The sequence below is a fragment of the Lagopus leucura genome, unplaced genomic scaffold (assembly GCF_019238085.1).
Source record: "Lagopus leucura isolate 7727_CA_CO unplaced genomic scaffold, USGS_WTPT01 Super-Scaffold_100004, whole genome shotgun sequence".
Classification (NCBI taxonomy): domain Eukaryota; kingdom Metazoa; phylum Chordata; class Aves; order Galliformes; family Phasianidae; genus Lagopus; species Lagopus leucura.
In genome coordinates, this window is record NW_024962264.1 from 5,186,247 (window position 1) to 5,206,746 (window position 20,500).

Here is a 20,500-nt window from a genome sequence, read left to right on the forward strand (position 1 = left end):
CTGTGGTAGGAGCTGCACCATCATGTGCCAAGTGCTTAACACAAGAGATAGAGGAAAGCAGAACGTTGAAGTAGAACCATACTCAAAGATCTTGTATAAAAAGAAAGCGTTCAAATAAGAGGCAAATATAACAAGATATTTTGTGTTTCCACATCTAGGGCTGATTTATTAAACGGTGACCACATACCAACCCCCCACAGTCACATTTACAAACACTCCACATCTTGAAGTCACCTTCTTGAAGTATTTTGAATCGTACAGTCGCTGCAGACTGAAGTTTCAGAACTAGCAGCAGTTACTTAGTTTTAGTATCCCAAAACTAATAGCTTGGTGGTTTTTTTAGTAAATTACTGAACTCCAGAAGAGGAGTTATCCAGTGAATGGATCTTGTTTCTCCTTCGCTTTTTATGAGCCCAGCATTTGTAGATGTTGTACAGCTGATGTATTTTCCACTTTAAAAAGAAAACCTTTAAAATAAAAACAAAACACACCGAAACTACCTGCCTGCTTACTTGGAATACAGGGAGAAGTAAGAATTTCAGAGACGCGCGCCTTCTTGTCACTGACATCCTGCACCAAATGCATGGGTTCAAATACCATCAAAGCTTTGATCCCAGAAGTGAAAGTTGCTATTCCTACCAAAAGAAAACAGAATTGCCCCCATCACTCACCCGTTGTGTGTCACAAGGCACTGCCTCAAACCCAACTTCCGGAAAATATCCACCACTATTTCCATAGGTGTGTGGTCTGTCACGGTGAAAGGGCTCATGTCAAGTATGCTTCTAAGCTTCAAAGGCCGAGGGCTTTCTGCTGGAAGCGATGGGGTATGCTGGGCAAAACAGACCCTGGAACTGCCAACAATCCCTTCCTGCTTCTTCCTTGCACTTTCTTTAAGGGGAGAGAGGGGAAAAGAAAAAAAAAAGAGCAAGAAAATTTACATTTTGGTACTAAGATCATTTAGCGCAAAGTTCAGTCGACCGGGCTCTGATGCTGATATGCTGACATTGTTTCTACAGTCACTGCTTTATTCCTAGGATGTGTTTGTGCAGAAATCACAAAAGCTATGTATCATACAGCTTTAGCCATCCTTCAGCTACTGCCTTTCTCAATCCAACAGCAAAAATAAAACTTACTTGCTCTGGAGAGGTGGAAATACTGAAAAGCTAGCATGCAAGAAGCATGCAGCAGCTGAAGCAGTTGTCAAAAAGAAAGCTGATCTGATACTTCTTCTACAAGAACGACAAATAAATGGTTTCAAACCATCAGTGATTACAAACTCCTCATTTTTGATCTCCTTATGCAAATGTATTTAGGTTTCTGTGAACTTGATCTGTACCCTCTTCAGTGTTTGGCTACATGAGCAACTCTCCTTGTACCCCGAGCCAGCTCACTGAATGACTCCAAGACAAAGCTCTACGCACCATGCATTCTCTGCAACTGAAATAAGTTTTAGCCGGGGAAGTGTTTCATTAGAACAATATTTTGCTGTTCCTCCTTCTAGTCTTAGGTAAACACAAACTTAAAATCATACAATATCTGTAATACTTTTCAAGTTTAGGACATTTATATGCATCCTGCATGGTGTAGGAACACATTGTAAGACCACAGGCAAAAGTTTCACTTCAGGACTTGGTGTTGTGCTCCTAAAAACCTTTTTTTGCAACTTTCTGAAAGAAGACATTGCTTTTTCAAGCAATTGCTTTTTTCCCTAAAGAGATATTTGTCAATATACAGCCTTTCAAATTGTGAAAAAATACAAGTATTTTAAGATACAACTTCCATCACTGATTTTATGTACAAGTATTTCTTAAATAATAATTCTATTTCCCTTTGCTGGCGACTGTAATTTCAAAATCCACAATTCTTTTGCCAAGGCACAAAGCACAGCCCTAGTTATCACACAGTTTCTAACAGCCATCCAGAGACAGGGCCCAAACAGGGCATGCGTGCCTGGTGCCAAATTTCACAGCACACAGACAAACTACAGTAAGAAATGTAAAATATTTCACTCATCTCTCCACAGTACAATATTAGTTGTTGAAAAAAGAAAATCAACAAGAGAAAACAGCAAATAAAATACTCCCAAAGAGAAGCCTGATGCTCATTTACATTTTACAGTGACTTGGACAGTAACTCCGACTGAATCCTGCTCTTTCAAATGGGAATCACTCAATTTTGAAGACGGTTGAGGATTCTGAGGAAGGTTGAATGCCCTTGAGGAAAAGAACTCTCATCAAACACTACAAAACAAACAAAAATACTGGACTAGATGCCAGTCTGGCCTACAAGTCTTGTACACAAAGGCACAAAGATATTAACATTTTATTTTATGGTCTGCTATTGCACATAATCAATATCTTCAGTAAAGCAATAGACTACACAAAGTATCTGGACCTTGAACCTGAAATAAGGAGAAACACAGAGAGTAAGTTCTCTTTTAAGCTTTACAATAATTTCTATTAGAATATATAATCATAAAATATTGGGAGGTAATTACCTATTGCAATAGTTAAATCTCTTCTTAAAGCAAAGCCCACTAGTCTCTGCGACTCTTTTGACATAATAACAGGAAAACCATTATAGCTGGTTTCGTTGATCAAGTTCTCTATGTCTTCAACTGTCATATTATCCTGGGTTAAAACAGCTAACGGTGGGTCGCTTCTTCGAGGTCTCATAACGTCAGCAGCCAGTGTTGTGTGAGTAAACTCCTCCTTTGCATCCAAGAAGGGATATCCATTCAGTCGGATGTGTGCCTCATAGATGCCTTCCCTACCAAAGGCATCTCCTACCCACTTACTGGTCATGACTGCAGCCATTAAGGGCACAATATACTCCAGCCCTCCTGTTAGCTCAAAGACAATAACTACCAGGGACACAGTCATCCTTGTCACACCACCTGCAAGAAAAATGGCAGTCAGTAATGCTTCAGCGTCAAAGAATACTGAACTTGCATTTCCTGCCTTCCTGCTGAGAACTGCAAACATGACTTTGCCATTTACGTCATCTGACAAACATCACAAAAACAGAAGCATACAAGAAAAATGAACGTGGACTTAGGGAAAATTCCTGGAGGTCAGAAAGTAAAAGGGTTTGAAAAATATGTGCTATTCTTTCACGTAACTTAAGAATACAACTGCATACTTTTACAAGCCACTCCTGCGTTAAAAATACTGAGAAATTAACAAATCCAAACCTAGTAAGATAATAATTTAGAAGAAGAATGACACTAAGGAAGGAACAGATAACAATTCAACAGCTATACTGTCCAAAATATCATGAATATAATGCTGCTGTTGAATTATAAAAACTAGAGAACTGTAAGCTGGTGAAAACTTTCCTGAACAGAAGAAAAGAGTTACATTTCTCCTTTGCCAGCATGCAAAATGTTTGTGCTACAAACATTTCTGACACCATGCCTTCTTTCAAAGAAATCGTGTTCTTCTTTCAATACATTCAAAGTGCTTTTGGTTGAACCATTTAAAAAAAGAAAAAAATTCCCCCCAAAACAACAGAACAGCCTCTCCAAGAACCAGAGCCATTCCACCGCTGCGTGTGATAGCGCTTAAGCTAGGACAAGGCCTTCACGAAATCTCTCCTAGTTTAGGAGCGTAATCTTCTTCCAGTGAAGCAGGTTTTCAACAGTTTCTAAATCAGGCCTCATAACAGACCTGTAAGTGGACTCCCCAGATCGTTACGGGCTTCTCAAGTTTCTGTTTGGATTAACGAACTCCAAGAACATTTGTTGCTATTCATGTAGAAGTGCCAGCACATCGTGTCACCTCCTCGTAGCAACTTCAACATTTTTGACTCCGCTTTATACATTTCAACGTATACGACACCTATAATATGTAATTACTCCTATCGGTGCCAAAAAGAAAAAGCAAACTGCTATTTAAGTTACTCTCCTTCCCATCACATATTCAATTTCATATCATTCCTCAGATCATAAGGATCCAATAGCTTACACGAAGATATGTGACTGTATTCTTCTGAAGAAAGAGAAGTGCACATTGCAGGTGTTCCAACACAGCACATTTATACATATTGTTACTTTGGTAACACAAAGCAAAACAAAAATCAGATATTTGCTTTGTTACAGTTTAGTTACCTAAACAGGCAGCAGCACCAACCATGGCATAAAGACCAGGCGTAATACAGTCAGCTCCAACTTCACACCACTCCTTGAAAATGAACCAGTCGTGATGATAGTAAGCCAGCTGCTCCACTGCAATTCCTACAATCCTTCCTGCTATTGCTCCAATTGCCATACTGGGTATGAACAACCCAGATGGAACCTACAACAGAAATGGAATAACTGCTACCACGCTGATGGGAACGTATTTGTTGCGTATTTTAAAAAGAAATGCAAGTAGTCAGACCATCATTAAAGATACTGCAAGGTTAGGAAAACTTAATGCAAATTCTTAAGGCAAAAAAGCAGATTAACACTTTACTGTTAAAACAGCAACAACAACAACAACAAACACATGCCTATCGTAATTTTAGTTATTTGATCTGTTTTTCTGTTATTAACCCAAATAGGCTTCATAGCACTGCAATAAGATTTAACTAAACCACTCTGGTAGGACAAGTCTTGTTTAGCCCTGTAGCTGTAAAAGGAGCGAGGATTCAACAGAGACATTGCTGTTGTGCCCCTTCTCCTCCTTTCCAAAAAATAAACACCCAGAAATAAAATAAAACCAACAAACAGGAAGACAACAAATCCATACTGCATCTGAACATCTCATTAAACTGGAAATGCCCTTTGCTTCCCCTCATAGCAGTCGTTACTATCAGAAATGTATTCCACTGTGACCAAGGTACGAACCTCAACTACAATTTTTACTTTTTGTCTAAATACACCTTTGTCAAAATCATTTCATTTTAAAAAAATCATACCACTGGTGTCAAAGGAAAAGCCATTTAATTGTTTTTTCCACTCTAGAGCAGGGAAGTGTATGCATTATGCAGCTTGTAACTAGATTTTGCCACGGGATCCAGTATTTCCGATTCAATTTACATTATTATTATACTGACAACATATATAGTTGCAAAGAATTTCTAACAGGTAAACCAAGGACAAATAAATATTCCACATTTTATTTCAAAGCCATCTGCGTTAACTGTATTGAAAAGGTTGAATAATCCTTCATTCCCATCCAGAATTACCTAATATTTCAGTGCTGACAGCAGTAACCGTTCAATGCCATACTCTGCTACAAGTAAAATTGTGCACTGACATCACTGATGCCATCTCCTACAATTCATTGTGTGTCTGAAACCTTTTTAATTGTTAAGTACTTTTTTCTTTTGTTTTGCTGAGTGAAAATCATTCTGGGGGAACACTACAGTAACACCCTGAAAAATCTTTATTATAGACATAGAAGTTGTAGAATGTATCTTTGAAACTGCTGAGTTTCTAGTCTGCTATACTGAGTGTGCCACAGTAAATTCAGTCTCCAAATGGAGACTACGTTCAAATTCCTGTTAGCATGAATTGTTCATGCACCTAGCTGCTTCACTTCATCACATGTGGCTAATAAGTTAAAGGTCTATGCATGGGAAGTGCTGAGCCACGGCCTGAACCTCTGATTGATCACCTGAGGCGAGCCATGCGTCAGCCAGAGGAACACAGGTGAAGGCAGTTCAGCTGTGCTGCAGGAAAGGTTGGAGCCTGCTGCACCCCTCCTAGACCTATTTAAGAGCTGGCTACAAGTGGGGAAGGATCTCTTCTGGTGATTTGCTCTGCTGGTGTTTTGTGGGTGAGCCTGGGATAGGGGTAAGCTTTCTGTTTATTTTTTTTGTTATCTTAGTCTGCTTTGTTATACTCTCTTGTTTATTTTGTGATTATAACATCTTAATATTCATTGATTATACAGTTTAACTCTGATTGTGGTTTTACAGGTGAATTTTTTAGCATAAGCCTCTGACTCACATGTTACAAAGCAAAGAGTAATCTCACCACAGAAAGAGCAATGAAAAAAAAATCAGGTTTTACCTTGTCTCAACTTTGTTTTCCAGTGCATACAGTGCCCAACTCAAGTTATACTTCAGAGAAAATGATTTATACTGTGGCAAATGCATTGTCATTAAGACAAGCAAGGAATCAGGATATACATGCCAACTTCTCTAGCAATGCAGTTGCATGCCAGTCAGGTTTGAGACAAAGCTGTAATCTCATCCCGAAATGTTCATCCTTGGTGTTTATAAACAGTAACAAGTTTACTGAAAATAGAATCCTGCATACATACAATCCTTTTACTTCTGCAGCATAGCTGTGTTAAGGCCTGGAAGAAAGCATGTTGCCTTATCAGTCCCCTGTTCATGGCAGTAACAGCAGTGGGAATCACTGTATCCCACAGGCAGCTTAGTTGTTTTGCCAGTAATGTTTCCATCACATTGCGGTTGGTGAAGTTATGAGAGAAGGAACCAAAAACAGATAAGAAGCTCTGCCTTAGTGCTACTTTGTGAATTCTAATACACTCTTTGTGCTCCTGGGCTGACAACTTCATGAGAAAGCCAGATGCACATGAACAGAGGAATGCTGGGACACAATACAGGTGTTATATTGCTTAAATGGTAAGAGGTATCCTAATGCTTAGAACGACAAGAGTCCTAGATATAAGTGAAATACTGTACGACAGAATTCGAGAGTGATAACTGAAATTCTGTCTTATGGAAAGCTAACATTTAAAATATACCTAACAGATTTATCTTGCCCAGCAGCCAGTGATCAGCAGTGAAGTTTTTAGTTAAGAGATCTAAAACCATATACAGAGAATGAAATCTATACACAGAGCTGCTAGCTCTGGGCAGTAACAAAGAAAAATCATCACAGTAGACGATGTAGCCGTTGCATTCACACTTACCTTGATACCAAATGTGAAGACAGTCATGATAATTTTAAATATGAGTGCTAAACACAACTGCCATATAGCTGAATAGACTCCAGTGCCTGCTGGACGGTCAGGAATATCATCTACTATTTTGCTTGCGTTCATATCGTTTCTGTAGTCACAGAGGGAGGAGGACTCCAATGGCCCGCAGTCTGTGAAGAGCTCTTTAATAAGCTCACTGGTGTTTAGCCTCGTGTATGGATTGGGAAATGCAATGACAGCTGTTATTGCTGCAACAATGATGACCTCCAGGACAGGGTACTTCCCAAATTTTGTAGATTTGCGTCGACGACACCATGCAATGTTTGCTCGGATGAAAAATGCTCCCCAGAGCCCACCAAATACTCCCAAAAGAATGAAAGGTAGCAGTTCAAAAAGGTACCAAGGAGTGTGATATTCCACATAAAAAAGAACTAGGCGGCTGTTACCAAAGGGATTGATGGACCTTAAAACAAATGCAGCCACCAAAGCAGCAAAAAATGATCTCCACAAAGTTTTCAGTGGGAAATAGTAACTGACCTGCAAAAAGAAATACGTGAGAATTATTTGCAAGTCAATGAGAACAAATCCTGTGAAGAGTTAAAAAGTAAAGCTAGCAAGAAACATTTCTTGGTGAAAAGAGTTTGATGGCCCTTGTGGTCAGTTTTAATTATTCTTGACTTACTAATCACTGATGTATTCAATTGTGTTTAGCATCTGAAACATTGAAGAAAATAATGTTTAAAACTTCTTTCAGAGAACAGTCAAATAGGTTTCTAAAGTCTCCTATGAAACAAGGAAAGCAGCCCAACTATTATTCTTCTTAGACTGCATTTCTAGAGTGACAAACTGGTGCATCTCTCTCTGTACACTGTAATTATTAGCTGACTCAGCTGAACTCCAGCACAATTGACATTCATCTGAAGTAAATAAACTAATAAATAAAATCTTTCAAAGTTTGTTGGTAACAGAACTCAATTTCAAAATGCGAAATTAAATTCTCTTCCAGGTAGGACTCTACAACTTAATGGAGCCTGAGATTTTTCACACTAAAAGAGATTTTTAAGTACCCTTCCTTTAGTGCTGTCTCCTGACATACCTCCTCCAGACTGAACAGGACTCCACCAATTGGGGCACCAAAGGCTACAGACACTCCGGCTGCTGATGCAGCTGACAATACCTGGAAAAGAACCACGGTGAAGGTTTTTTGCACTCTGTGGTGTGTTTTAAAATGAAGAACAGACTCTCAGTACAGTTATCAACTCTTTCCCAGGTGAACTTTCTTCGTGAGGTCAAACGCCCTTTGCTGCCCTCACAACTGGAGACGGCTGTCAAAATGAGTCAAGAAGAGAGAAGGTAAGGAAAAATTAAATGGTTTCTTATGAGGTGGGAGAAAGTTTCCATGTTGGAGCCTACTTACCTTGTAGAACACTAGGGATTAATGTTGTTTATAAGATAAAAAAAAAACCTATAAAAAACCCAAATCTGAACACAAGGTAAGAGAACAAACATAATCTTTTAAAAACCAGTATTTTGGCATTTTTTACTAAGCACATGGACAATACATTCTAAAAAGGTCTTTACAAGAACTTACCTCTCGTTTTTTAGCTTCATTTGTGCTGTACTTTGGAAAGAGGTAGGAAAAAATATTCCCACAGCAGCAGGCAACATGGACCAAGGGACCTTCTTTTCCTAAACTCAAACCTGATGCTACAGCCAGGACTAAAGTGATGGTTTTTATCATCAAAGTCCACTTCCCCAGGTAACCTCTGATGATGAAGCCACTCAAAATAGTTTTTATCTGGAAGAAAACAAAATCGGTACTATATTCTACTTTGTTTGGTAAATACTTATTAGTAGTTTTAGACAAATAACTCCAAAAACAGCCCTTTCAAATGCATAACTGTCTCATGTTAAAAATATGTATTCTCAGATAGCAAACTGGTTGCCAGAGGATTTCCATTCACCAATAACTGTAAAATATAAGGTGACAGCATACATCGATATCATCATATTTAGTAAGAAATACGTCTGCAGGAGCTTATAAAACTGCGTTCATTAGTTCATTATGTAAATTCTAAGTAAAAGCCAGAAAACTCCTGAAGGAAAAATGCATCTGCTAACACTGTAACTCAAGGTCTTCTATTGTTGACTTACAACCCTTGTACCAATTTATCCCCTTTCAGTTTTTCCCCCTATTTCCTTGCTAAACATAAAATTAACAATGACTTAAACAGAGAAATGGGCCTTTTTCACTAAAAAGTACACGTCAATTTCCAAGGACATTACTTGGCCTAGAAGCGTTATGTCTTTAAAATGCAAAACACACCCATACATGACCTGGACAGGCTTAAGAGGTGGGCCCATGCCATCCTCATGAAGTTCAACAAGGCCACGTGTGAAGTCCTGCACCTGGGTCAGGGTAATCCCAAGCACAGATAGAGGTTGGGCGAAGAATGGCTTGAGAGGAGCCCTGGGCAGAAGGATTTGGAAGTATTGATCAGAGATTCAATACGAGCCAGCAGTGTGCGCTTGCTGCCCAGAAGGCCAACCACATCCTGGGTTGCATCAAGAGAAGTGTGACCAGCAGGTCCAGGGAGGTGGTTCTGTCTGTCTACACTGGTCTTGTGAGACCCCACCTAGAGTATTCTGTCCAGTTGTGGAGTCCCCAACACAAGAAGGATGTGGACCTGTTGGAGCAGGTCCAAAGGAGGGCTACTAACATGATCAGAGGGCTGGAGCACCTCTGCTATGGGGACAGGCTGCAGAAGTAAAAGCTTTGAGGAGACCTCATAGCAGCTTCCTGGTATCTGAAGGGGTCTTCAGGATAACTTGGGAGGACTTTTTATAAGGTCAGGTAGTGAAAGGACGAGGGGAACTGGCTTTAAATTAGAAGATGGCAGATTTAGATTACATATTAGCAAGGAATTCTTTACTGTGAGGAGGTGAGACACTGGGACTGGTTGCCCAAGAAGGCTGTGGATGCCCCCTCCCAGGAAGCATTCAAGGCCAGGCTGGATGGGGCTGTGAGCAACCCGGTCTAGTGGCAGGTGTCCTTGCCTATAGACGGTGGGGGTGGAACTAGATGATCTTAAAGGTCCCTTCCAACTCAAACCATCCTGTGATTCTATACAGAAAATAACACAGTTACCAAAACAAAGAACAGTGCGTGTATAAATGGGATTACACAAAACAGTGGCCAGCTGTTTCTTGAAACTGAAGGTTAGCTAAGTTTGGAGATCAATTTGGGATGAAATTTTATGTAGAGTAATGGCATCAAACTACTCCAGGCTTAATATAAAGGCAAGATTTGTCCTTCCATTTCCACAGTACAAATACATGAAGAAATATTTGCAGACTGATGGGAAAAGCGTGACTGTCCAAAATTTTCTTCTGTCCCCCCCACTTCTCATCCCATTCTGTGTACAGCTGCAGAGAGCAAATGTAGAAAGAATGAGTTTCTAGGGTTATTTAATGAGTTTCCCTGTTAGCTGATGGTCTGATTGTCCATGCAAATTTAGAAGACTAAAGTGAGTGCAGTAGAACATCAATTGCTGTCTCTTAAGACCCGTATTCCATTAATGAACTCCTATTCTCTTATTACTGCAGGGCATGGATTAGAGATGTGGAGGAAAACCTATGAACTCAATACTTTCAGAGCTCTTTTTTCAGCAACAGTTAGTAAGATTACTTCATTTAAATTTCAATATTGGAAGTATTTCACATGGGCCACCATCTTGCTTCTTCTTCTGGTCCTGTAGGGCAGCAGGAATTTCCACATTCATATGAAACATCTATAATGTAATTATTAATTAGAGCTCACCTCAGGTATCCCCGAGCCACAGGCATATGGAGCAAACACCTTCACCAGACAAACCGCTAAGAAGGCAAAGCTCAAAGCCCAGAAAATGTACATTATGTAGTTCATTATGTATGAACCTGGACCCTAAAGACAAAAAGAAAAATCCAGAAATGTAAGAATACAGATCTGGTGTAGGAACAAAGTCACTGTTTAAATCAGCAGAGATTTGCCTACTTTTCTGTAGTCAGTAGAGCTGTTGAGCAGTGATTCCACAGAACAAGTATGTACTTACTTCTGCTTGCCCAATTATTAGTTCTGCCCAAGTTTTCCATTGAGGACATTTATCTCTCTCTTCAAACGTGGTCTCATTTGAACCCCAGCAACATTGTTCATGGTTAAACCACAAAGCACTAAGGCAAATGCCTTCCTTCAAGTCAGTCATCCAGTCAGCAGCAATGTCAATTAATCCTGCCAGCGCCCCTGTTGTAGAAACAGTTAGACATTAATTCATGTAAACTGAAATTACAAGATATCTGAAGAAAGAAACGTTTAAAACATCACTGATTTCCAGAACAACATTATATCAGCAATACAGCGAGATTAGTATTATCTAATCTAGTATCTAATAATATAAGATAATAAAAACAATCTAATAATAACTAGATAAGAATCTAATATCTTGCTTATGTCTCAGGATAATCACAGAATTGCACAGCTGCAGGATGGCTGCAGGGGTAGGGCCCTGTGGGTCTATCTGCTCCAACCCCAGCTCCAGCAGGGCCACCCAGAGCAGTCTCTCTTCACAGGGAGGCATTCCAGTTCCTTCCCCATCTCTATGGCCTTCTGCTGGACTCCTTCCAGCATGCCCAGCTGTCATATTTGGGGGGTCCAGAAGAAATAATGTATCTTCCCCTCCCTTTTCCTTTTCTCTCTTCTTTTACCCAAGCTATACTTCTCCAGTGGTCCACTACAACAGATAAGTTAAGAGTCAAAAGAGGACTCTCATTGTTTTCTGACAAAAACCATAAAGCTCCTTCTGACAAACAACTGGTCAGGCTTCAAAGGACTCCTTAGCTATTAGAGTACAGTTTGTACAGAACAAGATATTTTAAACAAATAATTCTTACCATGCCAACAATAGTGTTAGAACATCATAAGTAAATACCATATAAATGTCTAAGGGTGAATGAACATGTAAAATTCCTACTGCAGGTAATAAGCAGTAAAGAAAAAAGTAGCTCTCCAACTCAAAGCTTAAGAGGGATTCTGTGTGGCAACTATATGCTGAAAACCTACTGAAGAGCCCTCAAAAAGGTATTAGGTAGGAAATTGCTTCTAAGGGTTCTTTAAGAAGTATTTAACAACCTTATTTAAAGGAAAGAAAAAAACAAAACACTTCCATGTGGCAACAGTATATTGAAAAAATTTGAAGTCATCTCTTTTTGTGAGCCTGTACAACTGTTAATTAGCTGTACTTTCCTATTTTAAGGTATTAATCACTACCAGAAATAGCCGTCAAGTGTCAGCCCCTGAGCTTACTTGTGTAAAATCACAGAACGGCCAGAGTTGGAAGGGACCTCAAGGAAGATGAATCTCCAACCCCCTGCCACATGCAGGGCCACCAACCTCCCCATTTCATACCAGCCCAGGCTGCCCAGGGCCCCATCCAACCTGGCCTTGAACACCTCCAGGGATGGACGGGGCATCCACAGCCTCTCTGGGCAGCTGTTCCAGCACCAGTCTGAGTTCCAGAAACATTTTCTCCTGATTTACTCATCTATATTTACTAGTTTCCAGAGACCCTCAGTTTGAGATTCTGGGCAAAACAAATTCTAACACAATGTTTCAGTAGAATTTAAATTGTATCATCTGAAATACAAACATTAAGACTTCTCCATGACTGAAATCAAGGCTATACTACTTTAGACTCACTGGACACATACAGGAGAAAACAACTGAGACTGAAAAAAACTGAGGAATGTCCATGGACAGAATTTGCTAGCTTTGGTGCACAGAAGCACAGTAGTCATTTTAATATGCACTGCAGCTTTGGAGCAGGAGTAAAAGAAAAAAGAAAGACAAGACCTAGGCCACACAAAACCACAGCACTTTGTCACCCAGATTTACATAAGCAATTTCCAATAATTATACACTCCCAGTTTGTATATTCAGAGGTATAAACACACTTTGCATATACATTAACCTATGTGTGATTTGTGAAAGTGGTTACATATGTATGCTAAGAAGTAATTATATACTTACTATGCCTTCTTAATAAGTGTATCCATGTTATGCAATATGATCAAATCCTCCTAGGATTTAATCTAACAGTTCTGTTTGAAAACAACTGGGCAAAAAGTTTGCAGCCTCTTCCTCCTGCACATTTTGGTCACTCCAAACCACGACGATGGAAAGCAGCGTGGCAACACAGTGAGGCCACAAACTAGCAAACAATCTTAGCTGTAGAACTCACCCCTAAAATAAATTCAGTGGAAAAAGGTTTTGTTTCCTATTTCATTAGTAAATCCTTCCTGTAAAATGCTTTTACCTATAAATCAAGACAGCCACTGTTTTCTTTCCCTCATGAAATTAAAGAGCAAGCCTCAGCCAGCTTTTGACAAAGTTGGTAGATAACACACAAAGGAAGAGTAAAATAAAGAAATACTTTTTGTTTTTTAATTACCTGATGCCAAGCCAGTAAGTGTGACTACAAGCCATCCTGACCATGCATCATACAAACTCTTTGTCATCTCCCATGCTGATTCCTTCTTCTTGCTGTTAATCTGCAGAGAGAAATCATTACACTTAGTTGTGGGTTTTTTTCCCAATAATGTGAGAAAACAAGAAGTATAAATAAGTTATGCATCTAGCTGAAAGTTGTCTTTAGCTTGTTGTTACGATTATCCAAATGTCTTAGGATTTTTCATACTGTTAAGGAAGAGACAAAGTACGTGCCACAAACAAAGGGAGTGAGAAAGAAAAATATACAATAAAAATAAGAAGAAAGCAGAATAGTAGGCAAGGAAATCCAGACAAGAATTACCATCCCTAAAAGAAATGCATTTATTTTCAGAATCTCCCCCCTCAAATCAGCTTTCTGCAGCAGCACGTCTTTCAAAATACATCCTGCCCTCTCTTACATCCCTGGTTGCAGGGCTACACATTCTCCTGTCATTCAGGGCATATTTATAAATTTCCTAGTAGTTCTGTAACTGTAAATCCTGTAAACTGTAAATTCTGTCCAACTTGTCTGGTCTCAGATGTTAAAACAAGTAATAGCTGTGAGACTTCACATCATCTATTCCCAGATGTGATCTGTGTCGCCATGATTTGGTGACTCCTATCATTCTATCCCCTTGCATATCCACTAGATATTAACAAACGCATCTGTGGCACAAACACATTTAGAAATGAAATTATGGAGTAAAGCATTGCACAGAAAGCACCTTACTTCAAAAAAAAAACCAAAAAACATTCAATCACAGTACATGTGTGCACAGATCCATTGCCCAAGGATCTTCCACTCCCCCAGAAAAACTACAGACAGTGGAAGTGCAGATGCTTTGCTTTTTGGACTGGTGTTAAGATTTTTTTTTCAATTACATCGGAGTAAAAACACTGCATTCACCCTACATTTGCTTCCAGAAAGCTAAAAATGGATGTCCTCAAAGAAAGCAGAATAACCACAGAGTATTGAATGCGAAAAAGTCTCTTTCCTGACTCCTCCCTGCAATTATGACTCATTTTTAACTATTCATTTTGATCAGCTAAAAATATTTCAGGAGAGATTTCATCTCCAAATTTAGTTTTGCTTTTCGGGCAATTTAATGTAAGCATTCCAAAAGTTTTGCAGTCAGGCTCCAAACAGTGTATTTCTTCCCAAAGATTACTAAACAAGTCTGTTAAATGACTGATGCCATCTTGTCCAACAGTAATACAGCCAGAGCCCAGTTCATGAAAGAACTCGTAGCAGAGAACACTGAGGAAGGTGAACAGCCTCAACTTAGAAGACTTGATAAAGAAATGAAGTTTGGGGACGGGAGGGTGGAAAGAATATCCCCTATATTGGGTCTACCTTTTTTTGTTAAACATATACATGCTCGTAAGTGCTTTTAGATATGAGAATTTTCACTTTTCACAGTCAAAACAACCCCAGCACTACACAGCAGTAGCACAGACACACTTGTACAGTACAGGTATCACCACAAGCACTGTCAGACTACTGCAAATTCGTGTATGGTGGAAAACAGCCTTAAGTATACAACAACTGCAAGCAAAACAGTACTGTGAAACTGTGCTAGGGAATGAGACGTGGAGAGGAGGGAGGCAGAGCACGACTATTCCCACTCAGTTAAATTACTGCTTCCTTTTCGAGTCACAATGCTGTTGCAAGACTGCAGGGATCAGTGAATCAGTGCTTTATTTACAGTACGATGGTCGTTCCAGTTGGTATACATACTTACAAATGTAAAGTCTGCCTATATTTATATCCATTACTAACCCAGACCTCAACTCTAGCACCCAAATAAACATGTCTTCCAAGTACTGTTATTGATCTCATGTACCCGTCTGTGCCTTTCTCTGTCTTTGCACTTCTCTCGAACCCAGTCAATGGTATGGAAGTCATCGTACGTTCCTACTCCAGGAATTGGTTCATCCAGAAGATCCAGTAAATGTGTTGAACTGTTGATGCTTCCTCCATTTGTCATTGTATAATGAGTCCCTGTGGCAGAGGAAAGACAAAAATTCTGTAATAAACTGGAGTACTGTAATGTTCAAGATACGACGTACAAAATTGCTGTGCAAGTAATTAACACACTTCCTGTAATACGTGTGTGCTATTTCATTTAGTTGTTGTGGGGTTTTTTTGGTCATTCAACTGTAGGTTAAATTTTCCCATTAGCAACTTCATCTTTCATGTCGTTTAAATAGAAATTAATGTATCACAGTCAAATTATTGTTCTACTTTGTGTGCAGACTCCTGAGAAATTTCAGTAGAACCAGCTGAAAAAACGAGTGGCTCTGACACGTTTAACTTGAAATTTATTTCTGTTTATGAACTACTGGAGGAAAAATTGACTAAGGGAACAAAATCAGATAGCAGATGAAGTTGATAGCGCCTCTAGTTGCTAGTTATTTCTCCATATTCATACTGTTGTTCATCACTCTCCTACACGTCTGAATTAAACTTAAGTATTATCAACAGATCATGTGAATGCAGCTAGAAAATGAGAGCAAGTCAAGCAAATAGGTTGTTTTTTTTTTTTTCCTCATTCCAGGCAACTCACAGAACAGACCTCAGCCATGAAAAGTTGAAAATTCTGTAAATAGAAAATGTCTTCTGCCAATTTATCATCCTAATTCCTTTACAGCCAGCTTGCACAGCAAAACCCCCCAGTAGTATTTCTTTCAGTGACCAGACTAAAAAGAGCATGAGCACTGTAGAGAATTTTTCCTTCCTCCAAAGAGGACCAAAAGCTTTTGTCTTTTTAAGCTTACATATGTCAGCATTTCTGCAGTATCTTTTGGTATACTGCAGATGGTATGGTATATTTTGAGTTCCTGGGTACGTTTACAGACTCCAAGTATAATTTTCTTCTGGATATCTGTGTGAACATCGCATGGCTTTCATTCCCCCACCCTGAGTGCTTCCACAGCAGGAAATGCTATAAGGAGAACATTTATATTGAGGTTAAAACAGACAACAATGACTTAAAGAGTGGTTACTCTCACGTGTTTGACCACAAACAAAATCATTTGGCCAATGCAAACGGTACACCACAATAATGTCTATTCTTAAAGATGAAATCACAAGTTGGCCAGCGCTACTGTCAGCTCAGATGGGCTCAGCCTCTTGGTGGCATTAGGATTTTTCAACACATCAAAAAAATCTTCCAAGACCCAACCTGGAAACTGTTTTTAAAGGTACTGTTTCCTGGGTAATCAAACAGTGCACAATAGACTTTTATGAGGTTCTGAACCATGTGCTTGCTTATCCAAACAATTACCCAACATTGTCTATAGAAGAAATGTACACAGCTTCCACGCAGACCGGAACCTGGACATGAATAGGTTCAAGAGGGTGGCTGGCAAGCCAGAGACCAGAACTTTATCATGAATTCTAAGACCCCCTACGTATGCCATACAGCATATGATCTGCATCTTCTGAATGCATATCACAAAATACTCAGCTTGCATCAGCTTGGAGTATTTTCTGAAATGAAACATCTCTCAGGACACAGCAATGCAACAAGGCTGAACCAATCTTGTCCACCCCATTTCTACCTCCCACTTTTGGGAGTGGAGAACTTCCACTCTCACCCCTGGATCAGCTCTGTCACACCATGAGTCTGCACAAAAAAACAACCTAAAACGCTGATGCAACTGAGCAGCAAAAGCATACTCTGCCTTTACACAGACCTAGAGTCAAGGTACTGTGCTTTCAGCCAAGAACAGAGAGAGAGAAGAGATGGGGAATGGTGAACAGGCTCACTCTTCCACAGCAGCAAACTATCAGACCAGTTACACCGAAATACACGAACGGATCCTTGGGGTCTTGTTAAATTTTAATTATGTCTTTCTGCTGGAAACAATTCAGAACTCCTCCATCAATATTAATATCCAGCCAGTATACAGCAATATCTGTTTCACAGAGCCCAAAATCCCCAAAGATGACTGTTTAAAAAGGTTTCAGGAGTGTGAACACAATAGATAAACAGTGTCAATAGATTCAGGTTGGATATAAGGATTTTTGTCTTTCACAGTGAGTGTTGAGGCACTGGAACAGGTTGCTCAGTGATGAGGTGAGGCTAGATAAAGCCCTGGGCAGCCTGATGTAGCTGTGCTGATCCTGTGCATTGCAGGGGAGTTGGAATACACGGCCTTCAGAGGTCCCTTCCAACACTGGGAATTCCATGATAATGGAACCAGTGTCAGAGCAAGTACAGGACTCAATTTCTCCAAGGTGTTTCTCTATAATCTACCGAATGCTAACACCCACAATAAGAATTCACTAGTTTGCTGCAGCTCACACAACCCTTGCTCCAGAAGATGCACAATTACACAGTACTCTGCTCAGCTGCAGTCCGCCTGGCTGACATCCATGCAATGTGTTCTATTTGTGTTACTTTCAGCAGTGAGAAAGGAGGGAAAAAAAATGCACTGCTGTGAGTGAAAATGAAGCTCATTAGTTTACACCAGAAGCAGGAATAAGCCCTCCTTGACATGCCCATACAAACCTGCTGAGTGCTAAAATCAGCAGGGGCTGCATCTTTCCAGAAGCCAGATACTAATCCAAGGCTTTGGTTCACCCGTGTCCTTGGGCATTAGGCAGCAAGGGGAATGGAGGCAGGGAAGAGTCCTGAGTGCAATGTACACCATAAGGATTGTTTACACTCATTACAAAGAAGATCTGTATGCACAAGGTACGTCGCAGTGCCTGAGCTGCTTTCTGTATCGGTATTCAGACTTCAAAATAGAAGGCTTTCAGTGAAAGGAGAAAAAAAAAGAAACTACTGGCAATTTATTTAAATTTGTCAGTAATCACTCAAGAAAAGGCATTAAGCATTATTGTCTTTTCCACACCAGAAAATAACTACTAAATTCCATGATGAGAAGCACAGTATGCTCCGCTGGGTGAAACACCGGCTGGATGGCCAGGCCCAAAGAGTCGTGGTGAGTGGAGTTAAATCCAGTTGGTGGCCGGTCATGAGTGGTGTCCCCCAGGGCTTGGTGCTGGGGCTGCTTCTATTTAACATCTTTATTAACCATCTTGATGTGGGGATTGAGTGCTCTCTCAGTAAATTCACAGATTACACCAAGTTGGGAGGGAGTGTTGATCTGCCTGAGGGGAGAAAGGCACCACAGAGGGACCTGGATAAACCAGATCAATGGGCCAAGGTAAACTGTGTGAGTTTCAACAGTGTCAAGTGTCAGGTCCTGCCTTTTGGCCACAACACCCCTAGGCAACCCTACAGGCTTCGGGAAGAATAGCTGGAAAGCTGCCTGATGGAAAGGGACCTTGTTGTACTGCTGGACAGTGGGCTGAATATGAGCCAGCAGTGTGCCCAGGTGGCCAAGAAAGCCAAAGGCATCCTGGCTTGGATCAGGAATGGAGTGGTGAGCAGGACCAGGGAAGTCATCCTGCCCTGTACTCAGCACTGGTGAGGCCTCACCTCGAGTGCTGTGTTCAGTTTTGGGCATCTCAGTACAGAAAGGACACAGAGGTGCTGGAGCAGGTCCAGAGAAGGGCAACAGGGCTGGTGAACAGCTTGGAGAATATGGCCTGTGAGGAGAGAGTGAAGGAACTGGGGCTGTTCAGTCTGGGGAAGAGGAGGCTGAGGGGAGACATTATTGCTCTCTTCCAATATCTGAAGGGTGATTAGAGGGAAGGTGGGGTTGGTCTCTTCTCACTGGTGACAGCTTGAGTTCCAGGGGAGGTTTAGGTTGGATATCAGGAAACACTCCTTTACAGAAAGGGTTGTTAAGCACTGCAATAGGCTCCCCAGGGAGGTGGTTGAGTCCCCATCCCTGGATGTGTTTAAGAACCGTTTGGATGTGGTGCTCAGGGACATGATTCAGCAGAGGGCTGTTAGAGTTGGGGTAGCATGGTTTGGTTGTGGTTGGACTTGATGATCTTTAAGGTCTTTTCCAACCTGAGCAAGTCTACGATTCTATGCCAGAGTGTATCATTCATTACCACTGATAACCAATGACCATTAAGTCTCTGTAAACAAGTAATACTTTACCCATTGCACAGTTAACAAATTTTCAGCCTCTTTAGGTTGATTTCCTAAATTGCATCAAATCACCTGTTTCACCAGGTACAAACTGCTCTCTGCTTTACAACCAGTATTCATACAAAATGACTACAATATAGCACCTAAAGAAAAAAAATCAGCTATAAATCTAAAATACCAGGAAATCAGGAAAACTCTGAACAAGAACAGGGAAAATACTCAAAATGCTTTATAAAGTGGGGAGCAATAATCCTCTCCTCTCATTCCTTCTGGGAGAAAAAAAAAATCTAGTTTAAAAAAATCTTTAAAAAGTAGGAGCTAGGAAAGTTGTACGGGGGCACCTCAGAGTGAAGCAGAGAGTTCTGTATACCTGTATGCACTGCAAGCACAGGAGAATCTGAGAAAAAAGTAAGGTGGGAAAATAGTGCTCCTTATGTAGAACATGTTAAAAAATACAAATAGCTTTAGCTTTGTATGGGAACTGCTGAGTCAGTACCCATACCTGAACCTCTGATTGATCACCTGAGGTGAGCACTGAGTCAGCCAGAGGAGCACAGCTGAAGGCAATTCACCTGTGCTGCAGGAAGGGGTGGAGCCTGGCTGCACCTCTCCTGTTTAAGAGCTGGCTACCAGTGGGGAAGGATTTTTTCTAAAGATTGCCTCTGCTGGTGTTTTGTGAGTGAGCTCAGCATAGGGGTAAGCCTTCTATTTATTCTCTTTTGTTATTATAGTCTGCTTTGCCTAACTGTCTTCTTTATTTTGCAATTATAACATCCTGGTATTCTTTGATTACACAAGCTTTTACTTCAGGTACAAGAATCAGTTCTCATTTCTTAGAAACAGGAGGAGCAAAAAAGCTTTATTATTAGAGATTGCTTTTGTCTTGAATTACGCAGAGAGTACAGCCCATGTTGTAACAAATAGTGACTTTAGATGCGTGACTTTAGGTGCACAAGTGAAGCATTATAGGGATCCTTATGCAGTTCATTTTACTGATTAAAAATGAGATGGACAACACAGGAAGGAGAAAAAAAAACATGAAGATATGTGAAGTTCTGTGCAGCAAACATTAGAAAAGGAAAACA

General features: G+C 40.3%; 1 protein-coding gene across 4 annotated transcripts in view; it reads right to left on the bottom strand.

Annotated features, from left to right (window-relative positions):
- Nucleotides 1-20,500, bottom strand: part of CLCN3 (chloride voltage-gated channel 3) — a 48,121-nt gene that overhangs the window by 6,264 nt on the left and 21,357 nt on the right. For all 4 annotated transcript variants that reach the window (XM_042870668.1, XM_042870669.1, XM_042870670.1 and 1 more), the window contains 10 exons: nucleotides 15,243-15,400; nucleotides 13,361-13,460; nucleotides 10,970-11,157; nucleotides 10,699-10,821; nucleotides 8,470-8,676; nucleotides 7,975-8,055; nucleotides 6,870-7,415; nucleotides 4,109-4,295; nucleotides 2,498-2,896; nucleotides 672-888 (listed from right to left, as the gene is read on the bottom strand). In XM_042870668.1, coding sequence (XP_042726602.1) covers nucleotides 672-888; nucleotides 2,498-2,896; nucleotides 4,109-4,295; nucleotides 6,870-7,415; nucleotides 7,975-8,055; nucleotides 8,470-8,676; nucleotides 10,699-10,821; nucleotides 10,970-11,157; nucleotides 13,361-13,460; nucleotides 15,243-15,400 — 2,206 coding nt within the window. The remainder of the gene's footprint in view (nucleotides 1-671; nucleotides 889-2,497; nucleotides 2,897-4,108; nucleotides 4,296-6,869; nucleotides 7,416-7,974; nucleotides 8,056-8,469; nucleotides 8,677-10,698; nucleotides 10,822-10,969; nucleotides 11,158-13,360; nucleotides 13,461-15,242; nucleotides 15,401-20,500) is intronic.